Source organism: Amblyomma mixtum, chromosome 8 (genome assembly GCF_055824585.1).
Source record: "Amblyomma mixtum isolate Tamu chromosome 8, ASM5582458v1, whole genome shotgun sequence".
NCBI classification, from domain to species: Eukaryota; Metazoa; Arthropoda; class Arachnida; order Ixodida; family Ixodidae; genus Amblyomma; species Amblyomma mixtum.
The window spans coordinates 28,454,082-28,481,935 of NC_143019.1; the positions used below are offsets into that span (position 1 = coordinate 28,454,082).

General features: G+C 47.3%; 3 protein-coding genes across 5 annotated transcripts in view; 1 reads left to right on the top strand and 2 right to left on the bottom strand.

The window, feature by feature from the left end:
• Positions 1–1,611: 1,611 nt before the first annotated feature.
• On the top strand, positions 1,612–6,919 carry LOC149331830 (uncharacterized). The gene is made up of 4 exons (XM_089556883.1): positions 1,612–1,764; positions 3,122–3,274; positions 4,243–4,503; positions 6,713–6,919. Exons 1-4 carry the CDS (start codon positions 1,612–1,614, stop codon positions 6,917–6,919), a joined length of 774 nt encoding a protein of 257 aa, XP_089413009.1.
• A 7,318-nt stretch (positions 6,920–14,237) lies between these two features.
• LOC149331831 (uncharacterized) lies at positions 14,238–20,111 on the bottom strand. Its single transcript, XM_089556888.1, has 5 exons — positions 18,530–20,111; positions 17,326–17,481; positions 16,340–16,597; positions 15,584–15,799; positions 14,238–15,074 (listed from the first exon to the last, which is right to left on the bottom strand). The coding sequence occupies exons 1-4, from the start codon at positions 18,680–18,682 to the stop codon at positions 15,593–15,595; spliced, it is 774 nt and encodes a 257-aa protein (XP_089413014.1). The 5' UTR covers positions 18,683–20,111; the 3' UTR covers positions 14,238–15,074; positions 15,584–15,592.
• A 5,006-nt stretch (positions 20,112–25,117) lies between these two features.
• Positions 25,118–27,854, bottom strand: part of LOC149331832 (uncharacterized) — a 105,379-nt gene continuing 102,642 nt past the window's right edge. For all 3 annotated transcript variants that reach the window (XM_089556885.1, XM_089556886.1, XM_089556887.1), the window contains exons 4-5: positions 27,272–27,477; positions 25,118–25,247 (exon numbers count right to left, since the gene is read on the bottom strand). In XM_089556885.1, coding sequence (XP_089413011.1) covers positions 27,286–27,477 — 192 coding nt within the window. In that variant the 3' untranslated portion in view covers positions 25,118–25,247; positions 27,272–27,285. The remainder of the gene's footprint in view (positions 25,248–27,271; positions 27,478–27,854) is intronic.

Genomic DNA, 27,854 nt, shown 5'->3' on the forward strand with positions numbered 1-27,854 from the left:
TGCAAATAATGACACTTTTGGGCCCGCAGACTAGTTTATTCCTAACCATGTTACTGAACCCGCTGTTCACTTGGTCTTTCTGGTTGCTGAAGCTCATTTCTTAAGAGTTAGGCTGGTTAGTCAACTTTGAATTAATTCTTCCATCCGAGCGACGTGGCTTCTCAGGTGCACCTTTTCTGCGCACTCCGCTGACGATGACAGCATTTATATGCTGCAGGATAATCTTCCCACGTCGGACACAACTTCCTTTAATTGTAAAACCCTCAAGAAATAAAATGAAATAAAAAAATTCGAAAGGAATCCCGCACCCAACCAGAGGTTATCGCAGGCAAACCAATTAAAGAATAAAAGAAAAGGGGCCAACGCCCAAGAGTAAATTTAAGAAAAACCAATTACAAGAGAGAGAAAAAAAAAAGACGCACAAATGATGGGCGGCCAAAAGTGATCTTTAGGGCAAGACGCCCCTGAAGGATTAAGAATTAGAAAGGACGAAATGAATATGAAACATGGATGGGTCCAGCGTGCCCAGATTCTTCAGACAGGCTCGCAGGCGGCCAGGAGGAGGGAAGGTGCGGGGATCTGTAAGAAGGAAGAAGAGACAGGAAAAGAAAGCAAGGAGGAAGAAAACGAACAAAGCGGAGATCATGGGCTTAAGAAAGCAGAAGGGGTACATAAAAAAAGGGGAAATAGAGAAGAGCATCAAGTAAACGACAAAAAGGCAGGTAAAAAAACAAAGAAACAGAACGAGCGAAATTAAAAATAACCAAACAATTAAAACATGAAAAATATAACAGCTAGAGGAAGAAACGAAAAAGGAAAGAAAACAAAACAGATAAAAATAAGCATGAAAAAAAAACGAAAAGTAAACAAAACAAAACAAAGACTGCGTGTGCACGCAAGGCGAACAAATAAAGATCCACATGCCATCCACATGCCCATGAGGCAGGGGCAGGGCTACGGCCCACCAATATTGGCCATATGGTGCCCCCGACCACATGAAACATGGGGAGGCGCAGAAATGGCAGGGAGGTCTACGAGCTATCCGGGCGGGAATAAACACGAGAGACAGGTGAAAAAAGGGCAGAAACGCGAACAGCAACGCGAATAAGCAACGCACGAGACCGAGAGGAACCTAACAAATAGGGGAAGTCATGAGGGGGAAGAAAGTGCGGATAGCCGGGAACCCCCGCTGACCTCTTTCTTTTTCCGGGAACAAACAAAGAAAAAACAACGTGGTAGGCGTGCACTACACGAGGTTTATATTAAGACGGGCAAACCGCCCTTGCGGAATGAAGCACCAATAATGCAAGAAGAGTGTAGTCAGCGTGCTGGGGGACTTGTGAAAAAGAGATGGTCCTTGACATTCTTCTTGTTCGTTTTAAAGGTATGGACGCTAAATTGGCCCGCGACTCGCTCAACAAGACCTGTTCCCACCGAATTCGTCAGAGCAGAGACCGATATGTCCTCCAGGTGGTGCGCCGTCTCGTGTCCGAGCTAAGAAGAACGAAGTGGTGTCCATCAATGCCATGTTTGCTGAGGTAAACAACAACTGCCAGCAGTCCAACCAACGCTACTTTAGTAATCCTTTGGTGCTGCTCCTCAGCGCGCAGCATGTTGTCCCACGTACTCGTGGTTTTCTTGGTTTCCCTGGCGCCTGTGTTCCTCTTCTACAAGGTGTTCACCACTGCAATCTTGATGGCGGTGGCCATGTACGACGTGGCTTTCTGCAGCCCACTTCCAAGCCTGGCGACCATCTGCGCGAACGTAAGCCGGCCGGAAACCATTCGTGTCGTCCAACCCAAAGGGGGTTCAGAGCCAGCGGGGTCCAAGCTGAGCTTTACTTACTCCTGGCTCACAAGCGCTGCAGTCTTGAGCGAAGGTCGCTGGACCACATGACTTGCCTTTATCCCTACGTTGCAGCCCTTAAGGCACCCTAAAAGACAAAAGGTATTCGAAATTGAAGAAGAGGGTTCTCTCCGAAACCATCCACAGAATGGGACCTTCAGGGGTACCATAACCTTCACACTACACGGCTCAAGCGCCGCCGCGGTGGCTCAGTGGCTACGGCGCTCGGCTGCTGGCCCGAAAGACGCGGGTTCGATCCCGGCCGCGGCGGCTGAATTTCGAGAAGGCGACATTCTAGAGGCCCGTGTGCTGTGCGATGTCAGTGCACGTTAAAGAACCCAAGTTGGTCGAAATTTCCGGAGCCCTTCACAACGGCGTCTCTCATAGCCTCAGTCGCTTTGGGACGTTAAACCCCAATAAACAAACCAATAAACCAACTACACGGCTCAAGAGCAAGCCATAGAGGCCTGAAGACTTGGCTAATGTGGCAGGTTCTGAGGACAGGGAATCAAAAGCGTTCTTTAAGCGCTAGATTGCACTATGCTGGGACTATAAGCTGCGCGGGTTGCTTTTTCGACCTTTAGGGTTTTGCGGAACTTAACCAAATTTAAAAACGACTGTTTCCCGTTACGCCATGCTCACTGAATTCGTCTATGAGTGGGCCTTGAAGTCTATATGACAAAGGAAGGTAAAGGCATCCGCATATTAGCTGCACTCATGTCCACTTCAACTTAGGCGAAGCACCACTGCATAGAACATGCAATACATGCGGACCCGGTGAAGTACACCACCATAGGAAGAAAGTTCGAGACTTGTACGCCATCTTCTCTTTATGTTTTAGATTATTTAAAGGATAAATGTTGGCAGCTGAGTTTTGCGACGGTTGCATTTTAGATTGCGTTACCAAAATTTAAACGAGTATAGACATTGTTTTCGAATGCTTATTTACGTCTTTGTAATAATGTGTAAGGCTCAATATTCATGATTACCATGTGGTCTTCGCCTACCATCCATAAATAATTTATTATCGAATTTCTCTTTCATGCTATTTCGGTGTCAAAAGCCATACAATGACTGTGACGTCAAAGCAGCGTACTGGTCACATAAGGCAAGAAAAGCTGGGATATAATCACTTCTGTGTCGTTTTATTCCGCTACAACTATAAAGCCAGCCTACTTGAAGAGCCCGAGTCACAACTAATTACGAAGCAGCAAATATATTGCAGTTTCTTCAATGTAGCAAAGGCTCCTAACCTGGTTTCCTAACCTTTCTTCAGCCCATGACAGGATGCAGCCACCTGATATCTGGCCAGTGCCGGTACTCCAACGAGACACCCATCACCTGTGCTTTACACAACCGAAGCCTGGAAGACTCCCTGGCAATTGAGGCTTACTGCCTAACTCCTCCACTCCTGGAGGCTAAAATAGAGGTAAAATGACGGTAGCCTTAACAAAATTATGCGTTATTTTGATTAGGAAGAGAAGCATGTGCTTTAAATTTGTCTCAGCTGAATGATGCGCTACACAGTTCACAGCCTTTTTCTGCCGTCCTTATATTCCTTGCTGCCTGTTCAGACACCGAAAATACGATGCGTTATTTTTAACGCTGACATTCCAGTACCTTTAGTGCTATCAGTGCTATTTAGTGCTATTATTAGCTTCAGTGCTATCAGTGCAACCAGGATGTAGATGCGAATGCAGTGCTGTTTTCAGTAAAACACAAAAATATGCTCCAGAGCATGCCTAGCCTACTTCCTTTTTTTTCTGCGTTGTTCGCTTCACAAACCGGAGTCTCAAGTTTTACCAGCCGAAGGTAAACAAACTACTCCAGGAATCGACTGTTCGCAACTTGAGGTGAAAACGATTAAAATATGTCTACATGAAACAATTATGTTTATTACAGCTCATACACGTCTCATTTACTTGCCCAGTGAATTTTCCGGGCACGAACCTGCAGTTGCTACTTTCATTGAAAGCAAAAAGCCGGTGGCAACAGCCTTCAGCCGCCTTTTTGGGAGCGTATTATTAAAAAAACTGGCAGTGCCTTAGTTCGGCTGTGCCAGTATATACGTAGCGAAAGCTAAGGCATAGGCAACATGTTATCAGGCATACGACACAGCTGGAGAAGCGAGCGGAGACGAGCGCAACGACGATGCAAGCGGTGTGACGTCATACCAAATGGCGCGGCGGCACCGCGCGGCGAGGAGCGCGGTGTGACGTCATGCCAGAAGGCGCGGCGAGCGCGAGGCGTCCGCCAGCTGCGGCGGTTGCTAGGCAACGGCTCAAGGCCGGTCTCTGTGCCCCCTCGGAGCACCGCCATAGCAAAATCGCAAGTTCGTGGCCAATGTAGCTTTCTCTACAATAATCGACGGGAATTCTTTCTTTACACTGCATTCAGGAGGCGTCCCCGAACCCATGGATGAACGAAGTTGGCGGAGGCCTGTGCTTGATGCTCGCAGCCTTGGTACTTCAGCTGAAATTCGTAAAGCTCCAGACCCTCATTGCCGCGCTGCACATCACCGCCTTCGTGCTCCTGGTGGACCCGCGCTCGTCCCGGGACCTGATACTGATCGACGTGGCCACCGTGCGCGCCATCGACCTCTTTCCGTTCGTCGACACTGCGCAAATATTCCTTCCGGAGGAAACACTGAGCAAGCACGTGAGAGCTACACTATTAAGGCGCAAGCCTTTAATGGCTCATACTGTCATCCGTTAACAAAGAGTGTAACACGCGTTTAACTGTAGAACTATAAACGAGAAAACAAAACCTATGGTGGCTTCGGATAGAGGAGGAAAAAATGAACCTAGAAGCCAAGTTTGATGACTGCAGATTAATTAATTAATTATAGGCAAAAATACCAAAATTACGTTGAAGTAGCGCGGACGTTCAAATAGCAACGGGAACTGTGTGACATCACATCCACCGGAAGTCGTCACGGCATAGTGAAAATTGTCACAGAGTGGTCGGAAAAACGTAGGATTTGTGTCAAATTAGATGAAAAAATGTGCAATTAAGCGTAATTAACACTTAAGATCCCCGAAAGATATATATTTTGGGTATCGATATAGCCAAGGAAACGGTGTTGCGTCATATCCACCGGAAGTCGTCACGGCATAGTCTCCTCGGCTTTCCCCTCTCAACACTTTAGTCGCCAAAGTGTCCTCGCAATCTTTGCCTCTGTTCAGAGAGAAATAAGGCCCCAAATTCTGTGCACCATGAGGGCGCGCAGCTTGGTTTTAAGCTGACTTGAGTGCTGACTAAGAGAAGGAAAAGCCATACGATGTGCATAAAGCATCCCTTGTCGTAGGCTTCACCGCGACCAGTTTGTTGACCTAAGGATTAGACAGGCATGCTGGAAGACTTGCGTGACTGGGCGCGACAAAGCGGCAGCATATATTCCTCTTTCCCAGGGTACACGAGCCTCACTCTCTTACAGCTGCATTTAGAAAATGCAGCAATTCTGCAGTCAAAGTCTCATTGAGAGCCAATTACACTGACAGTCACCTCTCAAGAATTTATCAGCAACAGGGCCGCTGTTAGCAGCCTTCCAGTTTGGTTCCCCTTCTAAAAAAAACAACCTGCTTTCAGCATCCTTATAGCTCCCTGCTTTCTCATACTTCCCCAAAGATATTGCTTTATTGTAATGTAATTATGTATCATGCCGCGTATGTGTTTAACCAGATATGTCCAAGTTGCATGTTCTCAAACGCAGAGTGACTTGCGGTGTTGACCATGGAGAAAGGTCAGAACAATGATTTCTTTTCGACGTTTGTTGCAACAGCCAGATCGCACATTTGCTCTGGTATGAAAAGCCCCCAAGGTCGTTTCCTACAAGGTATTTACTAAGGCAATCACTAAAAGTCAGGACTAGTTTAGACTTGAATCAACCAAATGATCAAGCAGGCATTCGAAAAGATACTCGACCATAGGCCATTGTCACACCATCAATCAGGTCATAGATAAATGCACAGAATATACCCGATCCTTATATATAGCCTTCAGAGATTACGAGAAAGCATTTGACTCAGTGGAAACCTCAGCTGTCATGCAGGCATTACAGAATCAGGGTGCAGAAGAGTATTATGTGAAAATATTGGAAGATATCTAAAACGACTGCAAAACTACCATAGTCCTCCATGAAGTCAGCAATAAAATTCCAATATGGAAGGCTACAAGGCAGGGAGACACCATCTCGTCATTACTATCACCGCCCGTTTACAGGAGGTATTCCGAGAGGGAAATAACAAGAAGGATAAGAATGGTGTGGAGCGTATATGGCAGGTTCGCTCAGATCATGAATAGCAGTTTACCAATATCCCTCAAGAGAAAAGTATACAACAGCTGTATCCTACCGGTACTCACTTATGGGGATGAAACGTAGAGAATAACGAAGAGGGTTCGGATTAAGTTAATTACAGCGCAGCGAGCTATGGAAAGAAAAATTATAGGTGTAACACTAAAAGATCGGAAGCGGGCGGAGTGGGTGAGGGAACAAATGTGGGTTAATGACATCCTAGTCGAAATCAAGAGGAAGAAATGGACTTGGGGCAGGGCATGTAATGAGAAGGCAAGATAACCGCTGGTCCTTAAAGGTAACACGGAGTCTATTCCAAGAGAAGGCAAGCGTAGCAGGGGTCAGCATAAAATTAGATGGGCGCATGAAATTAAGAGGTTTGCGGGGATAAGATGGCTGCAACTGGCAAAGGACAGGGTTGATTGGAGAGACATGGGAGAGGCCTTTGCCCTGCAGTGGGTGTAGCCAGGCTGATGATTATGATGATGAATACGGTAACGAAGCCACCATAGGCTGTGATCAATCCGCTGTTTAAGACTGTCTTGTAACAACTGCGGCCACCCCTGCTCCCAGGCGCAGGTACGTGAGTGCTGCCAGCTCTCGTGCAAGCTGACGGTTGACGCGGCCCGCGATCTCATTCGGCTGGTCTTGCTGCTGTCGTTGTTAGCCACCGTATGGAGCCGCTTCTACTTCACCACGGAGCACCACCCGAATGTGTTGCAACAGGCGCACCATGCCGCGCCGCCCCAGCACCATGTCCTCGATCGACGTAGAGGGTGATCACCAGACGTAAGTTAGTGTGTCCTAAAAGAATGTGTTTTGAGGTTCAGTTGCTTTCAACGTCTTTTGTCATAAATTTGAACGAACGAGCTTGATGAAGGACAGAAAAAATAGCAGATGGATCACCATGGCTAAACGCGGAATATTGTGCAGTAGAACTAGTTACCGTGGACGCTGAAGGTCCTTACGTGCTGAAGGCATTTGACCTAGAGGCAGTTACCATTAAGGGCTTTAGCTGAAAAGCCTTCTACTAAAGTCTTTTACCCGGAAGGCCAAGGTCAAATTTCGGGGTTGGCTCGGGCGAAATTTTTATAAGTTATCCGGGCAAGATTTGGAGCTAGTCATCATGTCGAGCACCGTCAATTACATGATTGGACATCGATTTTGGTTCAAATCGCTCAAGGTCAAATTTCAGGAGAAAACTGAATTGCATATTGGTTTGAGTAAAGGAAATGACGCAGTATATCTCACACATCTCGGTGGACGCCCGAACCTCGCCGTAAGGGAAGGGATAATTGAGGTAGTGAGAGAAGAGAGGAAGAAAGTTGTACCATAGTGGAGGTCTCCGGAATCATTTCGACCACCTGGGGATGTTTAACGTGCACTAACATCGCAGAGCCAAGGCCAAATTTCTGTAACTGACTGGGGTCAAATTTGGAGGTCTCCATTGTGTCAAGCATAATAAAGTATCGTTCGACATCATTTTTGTACCAAATTGGCCAAGGTCAACCTCTCAATCTGTGTCCAAGTCAGTCTGTTGCGATGCTTTACTTGTCAATGTTAAATGAAGGTGTAATCAGGCGCGGAATAGTGAGTGCCTTTTGCGCTGGGTAGAGCTATCGCTCTACAGGTCGTGCCAACCTCAATATCGCACGCTGTTCGGCGGCCTTTAAGGGGCTTTGAAACACCTTCAGAGGAGGTTCCATCAACTCGCTCAATCACGTTATCATGAACGTCTGATCCAGACAATACATTTCGCTCGCCTGGGCTGCCTTTGCTAACCGTTGCAATGTTCCAGCACAAAGTGTGCATCAAACACGCTGAAACGTGACGTACAGCCTTTGTCAAAAATTCCTAAGCTTGGGAGAGTTAAGAACTTAAGTTCCCCCGCCTTCATCAGATTACGGTCCCTGAGTATGCAAGAGGAGCCGCGCTGCAGGGATCAGAAGCAGACCCCTCGAGTTGTAAACTTTCGACAAAGACTGTAGGTGTTTCTTTGCCAGCGTCCATACACATCCTTGAACTTCACGAAGGATGGTATCCACACTGCGAGCTTAAATATATATGGGGCGCTCACATTTCGTTTTCCAATGCTTTTTTTTTTTGCTTCTTGGGGTTTAACGTCCGAAAGCAACTCAGGCTGTGAGAGACGCCGTAGTGAAGGGATCCAGAAATTTCGACCACCTGGGATTCTTTAACGTGCACTGACATCGCACAGTACACGGACTTCGGCGAGCGCGGCTTCGGCCGCTTATCTGTTTTTTTTTTTCCTTTTTCTCTTTCCTCCGATCTTTTAACTCTCCTCTATCTGCACGTCGCAGCGGTGGTGGCTCGGCTGGAGCCAGTTGGCAGGCCCGTGCAATTTCCTTTTCATTCTTCTCTCAGTCACAACAACAACAACAGCACAGTACACGGGCCTCTAGAATTTCGCCTCCATCGAAATTCATCCGCCGCGGCCGGGATCGAACCCACGTCTTTCGGGACAGCAGCCGAGCGCCGTAACCACTGAGCCACCGCGGCGGGGGTTTTCCAATGCGTTCTAATGACGCAGTGTGTTGGATGGCGATAATTACGATTATGTTGATGAATTTTAATGGCATAGGGGCAGTTTTAGCCAAAACAGCGGCATGCCGCGTGATATCTTTACTTTCACAGTGTGGGGTCATGTAGCCATTTTCCAAACATTTCGCCTAGTGTTATTACATTACCTAAGGTGATAAAACACTCTTGTTTACTTGCCAGCGGCAGTTATTTTATACAATAAAGTTGAGATATTTCTTTAAAGTTCAACGATTGCCTAGGCTTTTTCTAGGCCCACAAGAATGGTCTTAAAGCGTCTCCTTCGCTCCGAATTGCTAAACAGGAACACGGCGTTGTCATTCCTACACAGATAGAGAGCCCCAGATGAGATACTTGACCTGGGTTATCTGTATTGCCAAGAATATCTATGCCTTTTAAATGTTTCGCAGACTCTACAAGAAACGCGTAGAGTGATAGCAAACATGTTCGAGCACTTTATCCCAGTGCATGTACCATCACAGGTAGATGCCGTGCTGAATCTCGTCTGCAGCGCGACTCGACAGAGGTAGTAGGTAGATATACCTAACCGCAACGGTTGCCTAGTTGTTTGCACGTCGCCTTCGTATGCGGTAGGTGTGGGATTTATTCCCCAATGCCGCCGGTTACCAGCCCTAGGCGTACAAGTTTTCCTTCGCCTGGTTCTCAGCTTCTCTGTGGTAGAGATACTTATATTTGACCCACGCTTGCGTAGGCGAAGCTTCTTGTGTCTTGGCGCTTTTAGACCATGCCTGACATCGGCGCCATTCAAATTATCTATAATATTCAATATGGTGCCCTATTATGATGCAGGGATGAGCCGGTGTGACCAGGTGCCTCGACGGTCGCCGGCCGGCTCCGCCGCAAACAAATCACTCTCGTGACCGCCTGTGGACAACTCAAGATTTACAATGTCGTCAGTGACGAGACAAGCAAGCGAAACACATCCATTTACTAATAAAGTATTTGTCTTCCTTTCAGTGTCACTCCTCCTATCAATGAGTGTAACATATGCTGATTATTCCAGCCCAGAAAAAAAGCCCTGGGTTCACTCGAACACCCCCGACCCGTTTTTTAACCCACTATAATATCTAGCGTAGCACTTCCAAAACAGGCAGTGAAATCATGAACAATTTTTATTTATGCTACCCCACGCCGGGGAGTAGGGGGGGGGGGGGGGCTTCGGTGTCAGACCCCCCCCCCCCCCCAGTTTTCTGAGTGCTGCAGTCAGCCTCCCCACTCCTCTCGGCATATTCTTCGCGAATGCTATATACACACAGAGTTGTTACATTAAAATGTAAATACAAAAATAAGTGTGTCGGTTTATTCTCGAAAAGACTGCTGTACTTGGTCGCGGTTCCATAATAGGAAGCGGAAGTTATTGCAGGAAAGTATCACTATACATCGTCATCGAAGGACGCATGACACCCCTTTTAATTGTAGGCACAGTTCACCCAATTAAACATACCTTTTCACGTCAGCCTGCTTTTACAATCGTTTGCATTCTTCTCAAATAATCAAACTATCGCGAAAATATTATTCTGCGTGGCCGGGCACAGGTTCATATTTCTAGGGTAGAAGTTTTGACAAATTCCATTCGTCTGCAGTTGCTGGCTTTGTTGCGGAGCACAGTTGCTGGCTTTGTTGCGGAGCAGAAGGTTTTGTGTTGTTGTATATTATGTGGAAATATTGTAAAAAGGTGCGAGTTATCGTTCGACTGTTTTTTTGTGAGAAAATAAATGTTCTTTACGAATAAAGTCCTCGGAGTCCTGTGTGCCCTCCTATTTTTATGTAGATATTACAGTGGATGAACCAACTAACCCTACGGCTTTATTACAGAAGAAAAATACTAAGATACCGTTTGGGAGCAGGCTTCCTTTCTCTTTATTATTTTTTTTGCCGGCGGCGTATAACACTCCAGAAAAATATTTCTGGTTACACCACTGGCCCCACGTATGCCTTTTAAAAAGAACACAGCCCGAAAGACGAAGTTAAAGGAGGCACACAAAACGATAGGACCGGCTCCTTGGCAGTTTCAGTGCGGAAGCTTCGAAAAAGTAAAGGGCCTGTTGTAGAAGAAATGTTTTCAAACAGAACTCTTGAATGAGCTAGTTGGTACAGGAGACGCGACCGACGAAGGCAAAGGAGGCACGCAAAACGATAGGACCGGCTCCTTGCAGTTTCAGAGCGGAAGCTTCGAAAAAGTAAAGGGCCTGTTATAGAAGAAACGTTTTCAAGCTGAACTCTTGAATGGGCTAGTTGGTACAGGAGACGCCACCGACGAAGGCAAAGGAGGCACGCAAAACGATAGGACCGGCTCCTTGCAGTTTCAGAGCGGAAGCTTCGAAAAAGTAAAGGGCCTGTTGTAGAAGAAACGTTTTCTAGCTGAACTCTTGAATGGGCTAGTTGGTACAGGAGACGCGACAGACGAAGACAAAGGAGGCACGCAAAACGACAGGACAGGCGCCAGTCCTGTCGTTTTGTGTGCCTCCTTTGTCTTCGTCTCTTGCGCCGTCTTCTTTTGTCATTCTCATGTACCAACTAGCCCATACAAAGCTTCTACTTGAAAGTACGCCTCCTCGTAACCCCCTGAACAGACTTTCGTACGTTCATACCAAGACCAGGTCCCAAAGCCGGGTACGATTACAAAAACTCATATGGATATTATTACGGTAGGCTTCAAGCTTCTCAATAAATAAGCAGACTACCAGTAATAGTTCTAAAGATCCCGGCCGCGGCGGTCGAATTTCTATGGAGGCGAAATTCCAGAGGCCCGTGTACTGTGCGATGTCAGTGCACATTAAAGAGCCCCAGGTGGTCGAAATTTCCGCAGCCCTTCACTACGTCCTCCCTCATAGGCTGAGTCGTTTTGAAACAGTTAAACCCCCTAAAAATTATATTAGTCAACCAGCCTACAAGGCAGCACTCTTAGCAGTATTCTGGTGCGCGACACTGCTGACAATGCTGCGCCGGAAAAAGCGCTCTTCAAACTAAAGACTGTTTCAAAAAATTGTGAAACATCTTAGCAGAAACACCCAACCCCTGAGTGTTAAAGCATGTTTCGAAATTTTAAATCCTAGAGACACTAGAGGGCGTTTGGGAGGCATCCGTCTGATTCGACGCCTTTCTGCAAACACTCTCCAGCGTCCTAGACAATGAGAACCACATATGCCTTGGCTACGACACTGCGATGAAGATGCGCGGTCTGTCAGAGGTTACTTCAAAGAAGACATATTTAAGCTGCATGAAGTGTACAAGGAGCTATGTTTCGGAGATGAACTTATCAAGTTGATGGGAGAGTTGTGTTCCTTGCAACAGTTTTGATTTCCTCACGTGAAACACATGTCCACTCTTGATGTTTGAGAGTGCAGTGCAGAACATATGTTTGCGAGCTGTTGCAATCTGGTAAAACAGGCAATAAAGACAAAAAAGCAGGAAATAGCGTAGCCATTAGCACGCTCGGCTGCGGAACGGGAGGATGGTGGTTCGAATCCCATCGCAAAATAAAAATTCGTAAATTGGTTTTTGAGGAAAGGAAATGGCGCAGTATCTGTTTCACATAAATCAGCGGACACCTGAACCACGCCGTAAGGGAAGGGAGGAAGGTAGGAGTGAAAGAAGGAAGAGAGAAAGAGGTGCCGTAGTGGAGGTCTCCGGAATAATTTCGACCACAACGCGGCCGCCGCGGTCGGGTTCGAACCCGGGTACTCCGGGGTCGGGTTCGAACCCGGAGTACCCGGGTTCGAACCCGACCGCGGCGGCCGCGTTTCGATGGAGGCGAAACGCAAGAGGCGCCCGTGTGCTGTGCGATGTCAGTGCACGTTAAAGATCCCCAGGTGGTCGAAATTATTCCGGAGACCTCCACTACGGCACCTCTTTCTCTCTTTCTTCTTTCACTCCCACCTTCCTCCCTTCCCTTACGGCGCGGTTCAGGTGTCCGCCGAGATATGTGAGACAGTTACTGCGCTATTTCCTTTCCTCAAAAACCAATTTACATTTACATTTAGCTTTAACGCGCACTGACATCGCACAGCACACGGGCGCCTCTTGCGTTCACAAAGATTTATTTTCTGGCCTGACTTGAAAAAACGTGATACACCTGTGCTGACAACCTTCTGTCGACAACGATGAGGAATTAAAGGCTCTCGCCGTAATAAGAATCACTTTGGCGGTCTAATACGCCGCTGGTAGGGCGAATCGCCCTTACGCCACCAGCGCCAAAAAAATTGTTCACTACGAAATTTATAGCCACAGTCCGAGTACTGAGCGCCTCAATTTCCACCATAATTTTCAGTGCTGCCACTTCGTTTTATACCGCGCTTTATTTCCGTCCAAAAACTCAACCGAGGCTTTCAGAAGGACAAATGATACGTGGCGGAGTCGTATGGTTTCACGGACGCACTACTTCCGTAGCCTCCGAAGCGTTGCCTGCTATGTATGAAACGGAGTATAGAGGAATATCTTAACACCTGCGCTGTGGCTCAGTGGTTACACCGCCCGTCTACTGAGCCAGAGGACCCGGGTTCAATCGACGCCATGGCGTCCACTTTTCCAGGAAGCGAAACGCAAAGCATGCCCGCGGGCTGTGCGATGTCACCACACGGTGAATAACCCCAGGTGATAAACCCCACATTTTGCAACTTGCCTTTTAACACTAACTGAAATTTTACTTTGGTGTAAGGGCTGTAATAAAACAAAGTTTTGAACGAACTGTAACAGGTACGGGTTAACCCTGCTTACAGTATGTGTAGCATACAAATACGTCGGATATTGAACGGTTTATAATACGAGGTCTGTTAGAAAAGTATCCGACTTCATTTTTTTTTTCGAACACCTGATGGATATGAGACAAGCGCGCTTGCATCAGGCGACCTTGAACCTTCATGCGCATGCATGAATTTTATCCCGCCTGCCGATAGCGTCAGTCGCTGGGAAGCAGCGTTTTAGTGAGGCAGTGTGCAGTGCTCTCGTCGGTTTTTTATTGCAAGGAAAATGGCGGAGTGAAAGGAGCAGCGCTACTGCAACAAATTTTGCCATAAACTTGGCGACAGCCGAGTAGAAACCATTCGAAATATTCAGACGGCTTTCGTTGAAGATGCTATGAGCAGCACACAGTTTAAGCAGTGTTACAATTGTTTTAAAGATGGCCGGACATCGGTGGACAACGAGCCACGCTCCAATAGGCCATCAACAGGCCAAAATGACCAGGTCATTGCCGAACTGAACGCTATGGTGATGCGGGACTGTCGCGTGACTATCCGAGAAATTGAGGAAGAGGTGGACATGAGCAATTTCTCCGCACATTCCATTATCACCGAAGATTTGGCCATGGAGAGAGTTGCGGCGAAATTCGTGCCGAAGCTGCTCACGGTGGAGCAAATGCAGCTTCGTGTTGAAGTCTCACAGGACATGCTGGATTCCGCAAACAGTGACCCCGACTTCATCAACATCATAATCACTAGTGACGAGTCTTGGGTGTACAGGTACGACCCGGAAACCAGATCCCAGTCGTCAGAGTGGAAGCATTCCACGTCACCAAGACTTAAGAAGGCCCGCCAATTGCGCAGCAATGTGAAAGTGATGCTGACTGCTTTCTTTGACACCCTCTGTGTGGCAGACCACGAGCACGCACTCTACAGGGTCAAACAATGACCAAAGAGTACTACAGGGATGTCCTCCGTTGCCTACGTGATGCTGTGCGGCGCAAGAACCCGGAGCTGAGGTCAACAGGAAATTGGCGCACCCATCGCGCCAATGCTCCTGCACATTCCTCGCACTCGAATCAGATTTTTTGGTGAAAAACCAGACTCCTGTAGTTCAACAGACTCCTTACTGTCCTGATATGGCCCCTGCGATTTCTGGCTGGCTCCCAAAATCAAAAGGCCATTGAAAGGAGCGCGATTTCAGACAAGAACATTATGGCTGCAACGACAGCTGAGCTAAACTCCATTCCGAAAAGGGCCTTTTCGGAATACTTCCCACAATGGCAGCACCGCTGGGAGAAGTGTGTGGAGTCCCAAGTAGACTACTTTAAAGATGACTAGGTTTGCAACGCTCCAGTTATGCAAGTTTTTTTTCAACGGCCAAAGGTCGGATACTTTTCTAACAGACCTCGTATAGGTCTGTAATTCTCGATTGGCGTGAGAACTCTTTCTCAGAGCCGAAATAATCAAAATTTACACTTATCAGTAACAGGAGTGCCACCGATAGAACAACAATTGTAAAAAATTTTATTCGTAAACGGCAGCGTTTCTCCCGAACGTCTCGTCGTTGAAAGCGCTGCGTTCGTTGCGTGGCGCACAGAAGACCACGGCCCTAATTTCGTTGCAGTGAAGCCAGGAGGCAACCGTTGGGGCACCAGGCGACACCGGGTGCAAACCTGCGTTGTGAGGGAACCCGGTATTGACGATTACTGATAACTTTAAAGGCGCCAAAGGAAGATAAGGCAAAAGATAGCCATGAAACATGAAGTTCGGCCAATGCAAGGTAGGGTCAGAGATCACTTTTCCAAGCATTCCACCCCAGAGAAGCCGAGCCCCAGGCCAAGGGAAAGCTTGTACCGATTGGAAACCGGTGGGCCCGGCAACACTCGGTACCGAACATCGCACCTCCAGCATACGAACCGAAAATCAAAACAACTAAGCCATAGTGGTGGTCTGGGAGTACCACCTTACACTGTGCAGTCGCACTCGAGACACGATTAAGGGCGTTGTTTACCGCGACGATAATAAGCGGAGGCATAAAACGCTGGAACCTGTTTACATTCACTCTAGGTGTTTCCTTGTGGAGTCTGTCAAAAATTAATAGCCACAGACAGGGTTTCTTGGCAGGACAAGTAGCCCAGGCCTAAAATCCATTTTTGGGACTCCTACAGAGCTTTAAACTTACGTCTAGTGGTCACCCTCTTCGCCGGTCGAGAACATGCTGCTGGGGCGGCGCGACATGTTGTGCCCCTTCAAACGCATTCGGGTGGTGCTGCGACGTGTAGTAGATGCGGCTCCATACGTTGCCTAACAACGACAGCAACACGACCAGTCCAAGGCTCACGCGGGCTGCGTAAGCTGTCAGCTTGCCCGACAGCAGGCAGCATTCGCGTGCGCGTGCCTGCAAGCAAGGGTAGCCATAGTTGTTACAAAACCTTTATTCTTAAAGAACGGATTTATCAGAACCTATGGTGGATTGGTTACCGTATTCACACCACAGGAAATTTTCGTCTGTAAGCGTTAAAGTGACCGAGCCGTGGCTAAAACGTGTCATGAGATTAAGACGGAAATCAAAAGATGATGCCTCATAATGCAATAACTCAGCGCGCCGACCAGTTCGCGAAGGTGCCGGACTCGTCAACACGGATGCATCTTAGAAGAGGAGCCATTCCCAAATTTTGCAATGCAAGGTCCCGGCAAGGCAAGAAAGACATCTTCAAGCATGTGTGTCCAATCCTGGGATCGGCAAAGTATACGGTACCATTAGCTTTCTCGCGTTGCAGCTTCCGATGACGGAGGCGCTGTACGAACTGTTGAATTGTTCGGCTTTCCACTCATCAAATTCTGCTCGCAACCCAGTGTGAAACTGAGCGGACCCTCGATGGAAACAGATTGTGCATCCTTACGTCGGTCCGAAGCAAGGACTCAGCTTAGCTCTTACATGCATGTTCAGTGTCTCCGGAAGGAGCAACTTCGCAGAGCTGCCGAACGGAAACACGTCGATGGCGTGCACGGTGGCCACGTCGACCAGTATGACGTCCCGGGAGGAGCGCGGGTCCACCAGGATCGCGAAGGCGGTGAGGTGCAGGACGGCACTGAGGGTCGCAAGCTCCCGGAAGTTGACCTGGAGCGCCGCCGCTGCGAGCGATAAGCACACGCCTCCGGCAGCTTCGCAGACCCATGGGCCCAGGGACTGCTCCTGAGCGCGGTTGAAGGAAAGTATTCACATCGACCATAAATCTTCAAAACCGTGGGTAGAAGAGAAACCAACGACACTCTAAAAAGGCGGCTGAAGGCCATTGCCGCCAGCCCAGGTTTTATCTGAAAGCTCATGCCCGAGAAAGTTCTATCCACAAGGCATAAGGGACGTATCAGCTCTAACATTAGGTAAAGCGAGCTGTTGAGCGAGTTGGTGGCGATCTTCCAGTTACAGCGCGAGAGAGAAGACAAGAGAGGACAACAGAACACAGCGCTGTTTTTCTTTAGAAGATGTAGAAATATTTCATAGCTTTTTCATCGCAGGAAGTGAACAATCGATCGTGGCAACAGTTTTCTATCTTATTTTACGAGCACTTAAAACTACTTTCTGGAGGGAGTAGGAGAGAGAGAATAATAAGTGGACAAGATAGGAACTGTATCAGCTCACTCTGTTGTACTGAAGAGAAAACTATATACTTAAAATATTTTACATGATTTATCTTCAGCTATGTCCTGTACTACAATTTTGTTTTTGTTCATTGCTCATAGCTGTCTGCGCTGATAATAACATATCGTATTTTTGGTTTCAGAATGAGCCGCAAAATGAAGTGACGACGGCAAAAAGAGTGAGGGCTGTGTGTACTGCCACATCAATAACTGAACAAACTTCGAGTGCAAACTTTTCTTACTGATATTTGTAAAAATCTTTGTTTTCGTTTTGTTTCTTACCTCAATTCTTGTCGCCTGGACAAATGGAGTTAGGCAGTAAGCCTCAGCCACAAGGGAGTCTTCCAGGCTTCTTTGTTGCAGCGAACAGGTGGGGAGCGTGGCGTTGGAGTACCGGCACTGGCCAGAAGATGTCAGGTTGCTGCAACCTGTCATGGGCTGAAAAAAATGTCGACGATGAAGCACTGTGTTTGGTTCACTGACACAGGTGGCTTTGTCTCCTTTTTGTAGCATATGACAGCTCCCTATATGCGTACGATGCATGTGTTCGTCCCAGTGTAACTTGTCTGTCACACGTGGGAGTTAGTAGTCTCTTAGTCGCACCTCAAAGTCAGCCCGCTGAGACTGAACCGACCTCGACAAAAAGCTACTTCGTCTCTAAAGAGTAATTGAGAATACAAGCTTTAAAACTCAGATTGCTCAACCAACTACCTGAGTGAATAGAAAGGAAAGCCTTCTGACCCGTTTTAAAATTTTTGTGCGTAAAAATCTCTTAGATGAAGCTTTGAAAGCAAGCACAGTAGCACGCGCAAGAGTCGGGACACTCAAATGCCAACAATTTTCCCTCTAAGTAATCGAGGCGAAAAAGAGAAGCAGGCATACAATTCCCCAGCTTTGTTTGCTTACTGGTTTGCTTCACATTGGTCAGCGTGTATTGCATGGTATCCAGTGTGTTGCTTTGTTAGAATTTGAGTGGACGTGAGGGTAGCTACTCTGCTGATGTTTTTACGACTCAATGCATAATAAAATTTGAGTTCACCTCATGTACACACTCGGCGAGCATTTGTGCCAATGGCAAGAGAGGAAGCGTTCCTTTGTAAACTTTATGCACGTTGAACAAAATCTTACTGAAATTGACCGGCGTAGCTCACTGCAGCACAGTTCATAACAAATCATGCGCGGCCCGTGGAAACCGTCTAAAAGCTAGACATAACTCGTAAAACTCCTGCTACAGTCGCCTACACGTCCACCATGCCTCAAAAGTTTTAAGGGGCATAAAAGGTTTGCTTTGGAGCCCGGTATTAGGAAGCTTCCCAGAGCGCTTCGCCTTTAAGGGTGCTGTAGACCTCCAATATAGGGCTACGAAAGCCAGTCATTTTACACGTAGACAGTTGACAAAGATTGTACCACTTGTGAGTAAAGAATAAAGGAAGCACAGTTTCGAGCGCGCTGGCTGTGAATCTCCCCTCCATGCTGGACGACTTACGTGCGCGCAGATGGTGGTCATACTTGTAAGTGGGCCGCAGAAAACCCTGTCGTACATAGCCACCACGGTCAACATCGCGTTGGTGAGCAACTTGTAAATGATGATCACAGGCAGCACGCACACCAGAAAAACCACGAGTGCGAGGAACAACATGTCGAAATGCTGAGTCGAGCACCAAAAGGTTTAAGCAGCTTTGGCCAGCCGGTAGGCTTTTTCTTCTTCTCACCTCAAGCTGTGATGGAGACTTCTTCGTTCTTCTTCGCTCGAGCAGGACAAAGCTAACCACCATTCCTCCACATGTTTCAGAAGTTCGCTTTCACTGGGTCCCTGGGAACTGTGGCATTGTTTCTAATGAGAGGGCTGATTTTTTAGCAAAGTCTGCCCTTGATGGTCCTATTGTCCCTTTCGTCCCAAATACTATTTACTTGACTCTAGCACGCTTTCAGCGATTCCAGCGTTTCCACACCTTGAGCCATGAGCCTCTCCTCGCTGCAGCGGATTTTCAACACCTGGCATTTCCTTGGAGTGTGCGGATGTGCAGTTCGAGGCAATGTCAGGTGTCCATGACCCTTTTGCGCTGCAGGATACCGCGGCTAAATCTTTATTTATGCCGATCGGGGCTTTCGATATCCAACCTTTGTGAGTCTTGTGGCGAAATTGAGTCTATAGAACATTTTTTCCTCTCCTGCCGGCGGCTCGCTGCTCTCCGTAGAATTTGCTTGGAGATCCCCCTCGCTCGGCTTGGGCTTCCTCTATCTATTCCGATTCTCTTATCCTTCGGGGCAAGCGCCAAGGGATATGCCCTGAAACCAGTGTTCGATTCTATTCACAATTATATAATTTCATCTGGTAGATTCCTCTGCTAGAATGTGAATTCACAACTTTTCTTTCTCCGTATTTTTGTATTGTACAAATTCTAGCTCTGTGTCCCAAATTTTAGATTTAATTATACTCCATTCCCTGTACATGAGTGCGTTTGTATCCGCTATGCACCCTGGCCAATCCCCCGCCGTGGGTATGTGCCATTCAGCCCGAGGAAATCATCATCATCATCATCAACCAAAACACCGGTCGTTGAAGGGAGTTCTTGTTGAGACAAAGCGGGACCACTTTAGCACAAAAAGAGTTAAAAACGAAGTGTCAAGAGAGAAATTCAGCGCCGATATGCATTCTCAACGAGTCCCTCGAAGCACTGAAAGCATCGCTTTCTGCAATACCGTTCATATATGCACTTCAACAATTTGGGCATCTCATTTAAGAGGTCCGAGGGTGCGTCCTCTATAAAAAGAGTGTCTGGCAACATATATACGCAATCCTCATTAGCGGTGTGCGCGAAGGAGGTGCAAGCTAGCTGCCATCTTGTTCCAAAGCAACAGTAAATGCGAAGCTCAATTACCAGTGTAATGCCTCACAAATGTGCATCCGCAACCAGCAGCACTAATTTATTTGGGAGTTCATCGCAAAATTAGTGATAAACAGATTCACGGCAAGAAAACGTTATAATATGGAAACACAAGGACCTGCGTCTCGAAAGAGAGGGTCTGGATTAGAACGCCAGCATCTACAGCGAAGTACAGTCGGGATCAAAAGTCTCAGCCCCATCAAAGCTCTGAGCCATGCCGCGCTGCAAGCGGTCACCACGTGACAGTGTACTCCTGGTGTCCAGAGAGGGTCTGGACACCAGGAGTACAGCGTCACGTGGCGACCGCTTGCAGCGCGGCTCGGTTAAAAACTTTGATGGGGCTTAGAGACTTTGACTTCGAGTGTGCCACCCAATTTCGTGAAATTTCAGATCACTGCGGCGGCCCAGATTGGAGAAATTCGAAAGCAAAGCGTCCACATACTATATCCACGTCCATGGCTGTTCTCACGTCTATGCACTATATCGACGTACGTAGCTATTTTGAAACCTAAGTATATTTATCGCGTTTAATTAATTAGAGCTTATCAATCAAATTTTTCCCAAGGCAACATTTTATCACACACTATCACAATCACACTTCCACACATTTATCTTCAGAGAACGACATAATCGTGGGGGGAGAATTTTCGGACACGTTTTGCTGTCGCGATATAGCCATATAATAATCACTCGCATTAATAATATCCAGGAAGCGTCGACCATACGGCGCAGCGGCGAAGGGAACCAGACCGGAATTAGGGCAAGGTTTATGGCATGCGCCGATGCACCGTAGCAGGGTCGAGCGTAGTATGCGGGGCTGATATGATTGGTGCGAACAACACCTGCCGCTCATTGCTGCCGCGTAACGGAACGGCAAGCTGCTATGCCCGCTTGATTTCTCCAGACCGCCGCATTCAGTGCGGAATCTTAACTTCAAACAAGCGGGCAGTTGCGATAAATGCCGAACAAAACCCGAGGAAAAAATTTCCGGCCGTTGTTACGAATAAAAAATAAAGACTGCGCTCGCGCTCATGTTCTGTGCGATGTCGTTTCCCGAATCACAGAAGCTCCAGTTAGTCTGTAGTGCTCCACTTCGGTATGCCTAGTAGCCCGCGCGTCGCTTCGGGACGTTTTGTCTTATATAAAATAGTTTAACGTCCCGAAGCAACTCAGGCTATGAGAAACGCCGTAGTGAAGGGCTCCGGAAATTTCGACCACCTTGGGTTCTTTAACGTGCACTGACATCGCACAGCAGACGGGCCTCTAGAATTTTGCCTTCATCGAAATTCGGCCGCCGCGGCCGGGATCGAACCCGCGTCTTCCGGGTCAGCAGCCGAGCGCCATAACCACTGAGCCACCGCTGCGGGCTTTAGGCCCTGTTCTATTCCTTACCAAGTTAAATAAATTACCGTTCACCATCATGTTTAACGTCTAATTGCTGATGCCTGTGTTACCTACCACCTAACAAATAATCCGTCTGCAGTGACGTTCCTTCAAGATCTTGCATGCGTCCAAGAGTGGTATAGCAATTCACTCAAGTCGCTTAACACTACTAAAACTTCCCTCCTTTTTTCCAACTACCAGAATACTTTTCATACAGTTAGCCATACTACGTCAGTTCACTCAAACTAAAAGTACCTCGGCATCTACTGAGGATTTATTCAGGTCGCATCAAATTCACTACATGACGAAATTCAGCAAATCAATTTCCAGGGTTTTTACTTTCGAACGTTTCTTGCTTACCTAATATTTACACGCTCTAAACTTGAGTTGGCATGTTGCGTATGCTCCCTACTGTGCTAACCTTATCACCACGCTCAAATCAGTGCAGAATCACGCCACCAGAATGATTTGCTTGGACAAATATTATGCGAAGCATATTAACGTAGGTTTCGGGCTTTCGCGCGACGCCCGGCGGTGGCCACCATTGACCTTGAAGTGAGATTACATGATGTGACGTCACGCACCGGCTGCAGATGGGGCCTCATAACGCGCCGTCGGACGTCGCCCGGCGGAGGCCTCCATGCTTCGGTTCGCGCCGTTACAGTGAACTAGAATATTCTAGTTCACTGTAGCGCAGTCGCGCGCGACGCGGCGGCGGCGCCATCATCGCTGCATCACGTGATATGTGACGTCCCGCCAGGGATGAAGCGGCGCGCGCCCGCCGTCGCGTCAGTCTCTGTGCCCGCAACCGCGCCAGCGTCTTTGCGCCAGCGTGTATGCGGTCAAGATGCCTCCAAACGCTAAGGACGTTAATAATAGGAATGCAAAACGAATCAGTGGGGAAACAGTTTAGACTTGGTGTTGTGTAGAAATGCTCAAAGACAATACAGAATAAGTGACGTGCAAACCAAGAGTCATGCATTTACGGACTCTTTTTGTCGGGCTGCAAAGAATAAAGTACGACGATTAACCTAAAACCACGTCTCCGTTACTTAGCCCCATCCACACTGAGGCAGCTGCTTAACATGCCTCGCATCCACTGGACTTAACCTTGATAAGCCCCCAATTTTTATTATAGAGATTAACGAAAAGGGTCCAGCTTAAATTGGGAACGCTGCGAGCTATGGAAAGGAAACTGATAGGTGTCCGTCTCCCGCTCTTTCCCTCTACCCCGATCTCTTGTCCCTCTCCTAACTGGCCACGGTCGTTTTCCCTCGTACTTCCATCGTTTTGCCCTCCTTCCTTCGCCTTCTTGTCCATGCGGGGCAGCTGTGGGGGATGTTCTCCCTGCGTGCCTGCCCTCTCACCACAGACTTCCCCTCACTTTCCCCTCATGACTTCCCCTCTTTACTAGGTTCCCCTCGGTCTCGTGCGTTGCTTATTCGCGTTGCTGTTCGCGTTTCTTCCCTTCTTTCACCTGTCTCTCGTCTTTATTCCCGCCCGGATGGCTCGTAGACCTCCCTGCCATTTCTGCGCCTCCCCATGTCTCATGTGGTCGGGGGCACCATATGGCCAATACTGGTGGGCCGTGGCCCTGCCTCACGGGCATGTGGATGGCATGTGGACCTTGATATTTGCTGGCTTTGCGTGCACAAGCAGTGATTGTTTTGTTTGCTTTTCGTTTTTTTTATGTTTATTTTTATTCTTTTTTGTCATTCCTTTTCTTTCTTCTAGCTGTTATATTTTTCATGTTTTGTTTTTTTTAATTTCGCTCGTTCTATTTCTTTGTTGTTGTTTTTTACCTGCCTTTTTGTCCTTTACTTGATCCTCTTTTCTATTTCTTCTTTTTTATGTACCCCTTCTGCTTTCCTAAGCCCAGTATCTCCTGTTTGTTCGTTTTTTTTTCTCCTTGCTTTCTTTTCCTGCCTATTCTTCCTTCCTACAGATCCCCGCACCTTCCCTCCTCCTGGCCGCCCGCGACCCTGTCTGAAAAATATGGGCACGCTGGACCCATCCCTGTTTCATGTTCATTTCGTCCTTCTTAATCCTTCAGGGGCGCCTTGCCTTAAAAATCACTTTTCCCCGTCCATCATTTGTGCCTCTCTTTTTTTTCTCTCTTGTAATTGGTTTTTCTTAAATTTTCTCTTGGGTGTTGGCCCTTTTTCTTTTATGTTTAACTGTATCACCTGCGATAACCTCTGGTTGGGTGCGGGCTTCCTCTCCCATTTTTGTTTATTTTATTTCATTTCTTAAGAGTTTACAATAAAAGGTGTAACGTTAAGACACAGGAAGAGAGAAGAGTGGGTCAGGGAAAAACGAGTGTTAATGGCATCCTAGTCGAAATAAAGACCATGAATCGGGTTTGGGCAGGGGCATGTAATGCGAAGGCAAGATAACCGATGGTCGTTAAGGGTAACGGAGTGGATTCAAAGAGAAGGCAAGTGTAGCAGGGGTCAAACAGAAAGTTAGGTGAGCAGATGATTACGAAGTTTGCGTGGATAAGGTGGCCGCAGCTGGCTCAGGATAAGGTTAATTGAAAAGATAGGGAAAAAGCCTTTGTCCCAGCTGCAGTCGGTGTAGTCAGGGTGACGATGATGATGAACCTTACTGCACTAGCGTTTCAGCATTAAAATCTGGGCTTCATCTCCTTAAATTGCCAATATTGCCAAATTCCCGGCATTTCTGCGGTGCAGTGAGATATTCGCGTAGACAGTAGCACCAGTATTAGTCCTTTTAAATTTTTAGAAACTTTAAGGCGTACAAACGAAGGAAGGAACGACCAGCATGCTGGTAGCTCCAGTTTTATTAAACACATGCCGGAATGCGTAAAACACGCATTTGTGCGTTAGAGCCCTACTCGACATCTACTACGTTGAGCCAATGTTCCAGCAGATCGACATGAAATTGCCTGCTTGGCCAAATACCACAGTTGCCAGCCTAAAATCTAGATGCTCAGAGCACTAGAGGAAATCGCTATGGCCGCGTTGCGCTTCGGTAGTGCTCGCGATTCACCGTACCTCGCGTTTACTGTCATAAAACTGCTGAATCAAATATGATAGTGATGAAAGTAACACTGCTAAATTAAAGGAAGAGTAAGCTATTACAATCAACTTGTTCGTGCAGTGTGTCAAAGCAATTTCCCAAAAAATTTGAGGTCAGACAATCTCCACTGAGTTAATAATGCTTGGTAGCAGCTGCTGATAGCAGGCGTTAACTCGTGGTGTCCATGACAGCACGGCTTGTTCATTGAAACGTTTCATGAGCCGGTCAGATAACTTGGAGCAGTGACGCTTTGTGCAGTAGTAATGAAACTCAGGCTTCAAACATAAGGCTCGATGCAGAGCGAGCGATATAAATTAGGACGACACGAGCTCCACCTAAGGGTATGGCGAAACAGCGTTAACGGTTATTTGGAAATTTTTTTTCACTACTACTAATTACAGAGATTCAGGAGGCAAACTTGACCACATGATACAGGGCCAGATATACAAGGTGAAGGTGTCCCTTTAATGGTTTAACGGCCATAAAGGATATATGGCTTTTAGAAAACTATTTCAATTATTTTAAATGCCTTCTTTCTTCGCTTATTTTCTTTTTAGGTTATTTTTTATTTTACCACATGTTAAATTTCCCCTAACTGATTTGTAATCTAGGCCATGAGGGCCATACGCGTTTTAGAAAGCTGGATGCGACACCCCATCATTCTTGTGTCCCAGTGTTTGACACAAAAGGTCCCTTCATGCATAACCGTTAGTTTAATCCCAAAAATACGTTTCCCACATTAATTACAAAGAACACTAAAAGAAGGACAGCAATACAGGTTTTATTTGAAAAAATCGATCATTTCGTTCGCGGTTGCTGTAAGCGAGCCCGCAGGCGATAATGGAGTGCCGACCGGGAGTGCGGGCGTACTAGGTCGGACCGGAAACCAACCTGCGTCGCAAAAAGAAAGGACAATATTACACTGTAGAATCGCTGTCACATCGATATCCTGCAAGCACAAGAGTAAAAAAACAGGCCCACCCAAATAAGTACCCAAATAAGTTGTCCACTTTTACACCAATTCTAAGGCGAAATGGGCAGATAAGATGTGTTTCACAAGTTCAAGCATGTAAACGGTGTAGAACAGACACTTCAGAGCACTACCGTGGCCAAGGCATCCTGATGAGCAAGAAGTGATATAACACAGATGCCAATCCTGCCGACCGTTACGTCATAACGCTAACACAGATGAAAACGCGTGAGTCAGCCTCTCACCCATACGAGTGTTGTCTCGAGCCAGGGGGCTCATGCTTCGGTGCTTCGGTTGGTGCTCACGCTTTATTGATGCTAGTTTCGATACTACATTCTGTGTTGCAAGTCTTCGACCCGAAGGGAGCGCGACTCGCATGTGAGTGCTGATGTCTTATAAAGGGGAGTGCGGGCAGCGCCAGACATCTGTGGTCTTCATTTTAGCTGGCGTAGTAACTCCATCTTGGATCAACATATTTTGACGAAGGAAATGAGCGCAACACGAAAACCTTTCAGCATGAAGATGGGAAAATGTTAATCAAATCTCGCCCGTCATTTATTGCTGAGTCAGGGACACACGCGGCGTTTCCTCGTGTATTGAGCAAAGCATCGATAATAGCACATAGCTGACAGAAGAAAAAAAAGTGCAGCCAGAACAAAAACCAAGAACAAGTAGTCCCAGGTGGTCAATGCGATTCATGTGGCAATGAATGCGCTAGCATTACTGTTCTCCTCTGACGGGGGTGTGACGGGGACGTCCGCCAATAAGCGTGCGCACGCCTTACACCCTCTGCACTTGTCCGATGAAACCCAGCAATCGCAGTGTGCCACGCCGTACTTTCTCGCCACTATCCCCACCCCTCGATTTTTCTTGGCGCGGTTTCCCTTTAGCTACAAGTCACCTTCAACCGATCTGCCCTATCTCCAATTTCCTCCTGCTATCCCTCCTCTTTCCATCTCACCCCTCTTGCCCTATCCCTCTCTCCGTTTCGCTTCCTCTTCCCTTCGCTAGTTGGCATTTATTGAGTACGTCCGCGAATGTAAAGAATTTGTTTCGCTCATTAAAAAAAGCACCATATTAATCGCAAAATCAACAAATGACGGCACTTTTCAGTGAACCAGGTCCACAAGCAGCCGCAGCAGCATGTACCGTATGAGGGAAGAATAACAGCGTCCTCCAACTTCTCTTAGCGCACAGGCTGTGTTCAGATGACTAAGCAGGATTAAATAAGAGAGTTCACTCCACTGGTTCTACAGAACACCTAAAAAGTCGCTGGAGGGAATAAAGAAGCCAGTTTTTTACTTCAGCCTGAAGGTCTCCAATTTTAGAGCACATAAGTTGCCCCAATAAACATTGCAGGAGATACTTTAAGCTCCGCCTTAAGGTTATGACGCGATAGTGCAGTTTCTGCATACACTTCTTGTACACGCATTTCCACAATGCGAACATTTCTCTGCTGCATAATACTTTGTTTGTCATGGTAGAGAGTTCACTGCCTCTGCTTGCAATGGCAACCTAAGAATGCAAAAGCAGCCAATACTCATCGAAACCACGAAAAGCAAACCAGAATGTTTGTCTTGTTTTAAGCTTCCCCTTGATAAAAAAAAAAGTGGAACTAGCTTCGTGTAGTGATTAACATGGAAGATATTTTGTACAGAAAGCATAAGACAGTGTGCCACAGTTGGATCCATTGCCACGACTTCGCGTGTCACGTACCCACTGACCTAGAGCGGCGACTGTTTCGTATTCTCTTTTTGAGTGTCCCTATGCTGCGTGTGCCTAAAATTAGGAGTGATGAGCAGCAGCTGTCCGTTCGACAGAGCCTTGGTCCCCTCCTTTTTATCATGTTCCTTCTGTCCACTTTCTTTCAACAAGGCCACATAGCCCACAAGGCACGCTCATAGGCCAGCTAGGCGAGCAACAAGCTCTGCTACACCGAAGTCACCTGCGATCGCCCAGTCATCCTCTGCGCCGGTCGAAGGGAGGCCGCGGCGGCCCCAATTGCAGGGCCTCTTGCATCACCTCCGGGAGCTGCGGTGTCGGGGACAAGACTTCGGCTAACATCAGGACCAACAGGATGAGCCACACCACAGCAAGGATCGCGTCGGCTGCAAACTTGCACGACAGCTGACAGCACTCGCGGACGCGCACCTGCAAACATACACTTGAAAATCTTAAAATTCATGGCAACTGCGGTAGACAAACGCTCCAAAATACTTTACCAAAGTTTCTAAATGGCTATACAGTAGAGTAGGCGTGAAACTTGAGAAATGAACCCTTTCTGAGTTTAAACAGTTGTTAAATATGTGATGAATACTGTTGGATTATATTTCTTGTTGGTGCGCATACGTGGTTGAGCGTGTGTTTTTGCAACCTTACGTATTTTTTTTTGTTTCCGCATGAACGCATGCCTCCACGTTGACGTAATTATTTGATATCCTAAGCCTGCAGCTATTTTTGATCCCGTCCTCATACTTTCTGCTGGCACTGTGTAGTGGGGACCAGGGGGTCCTCAACGATGTCATAGA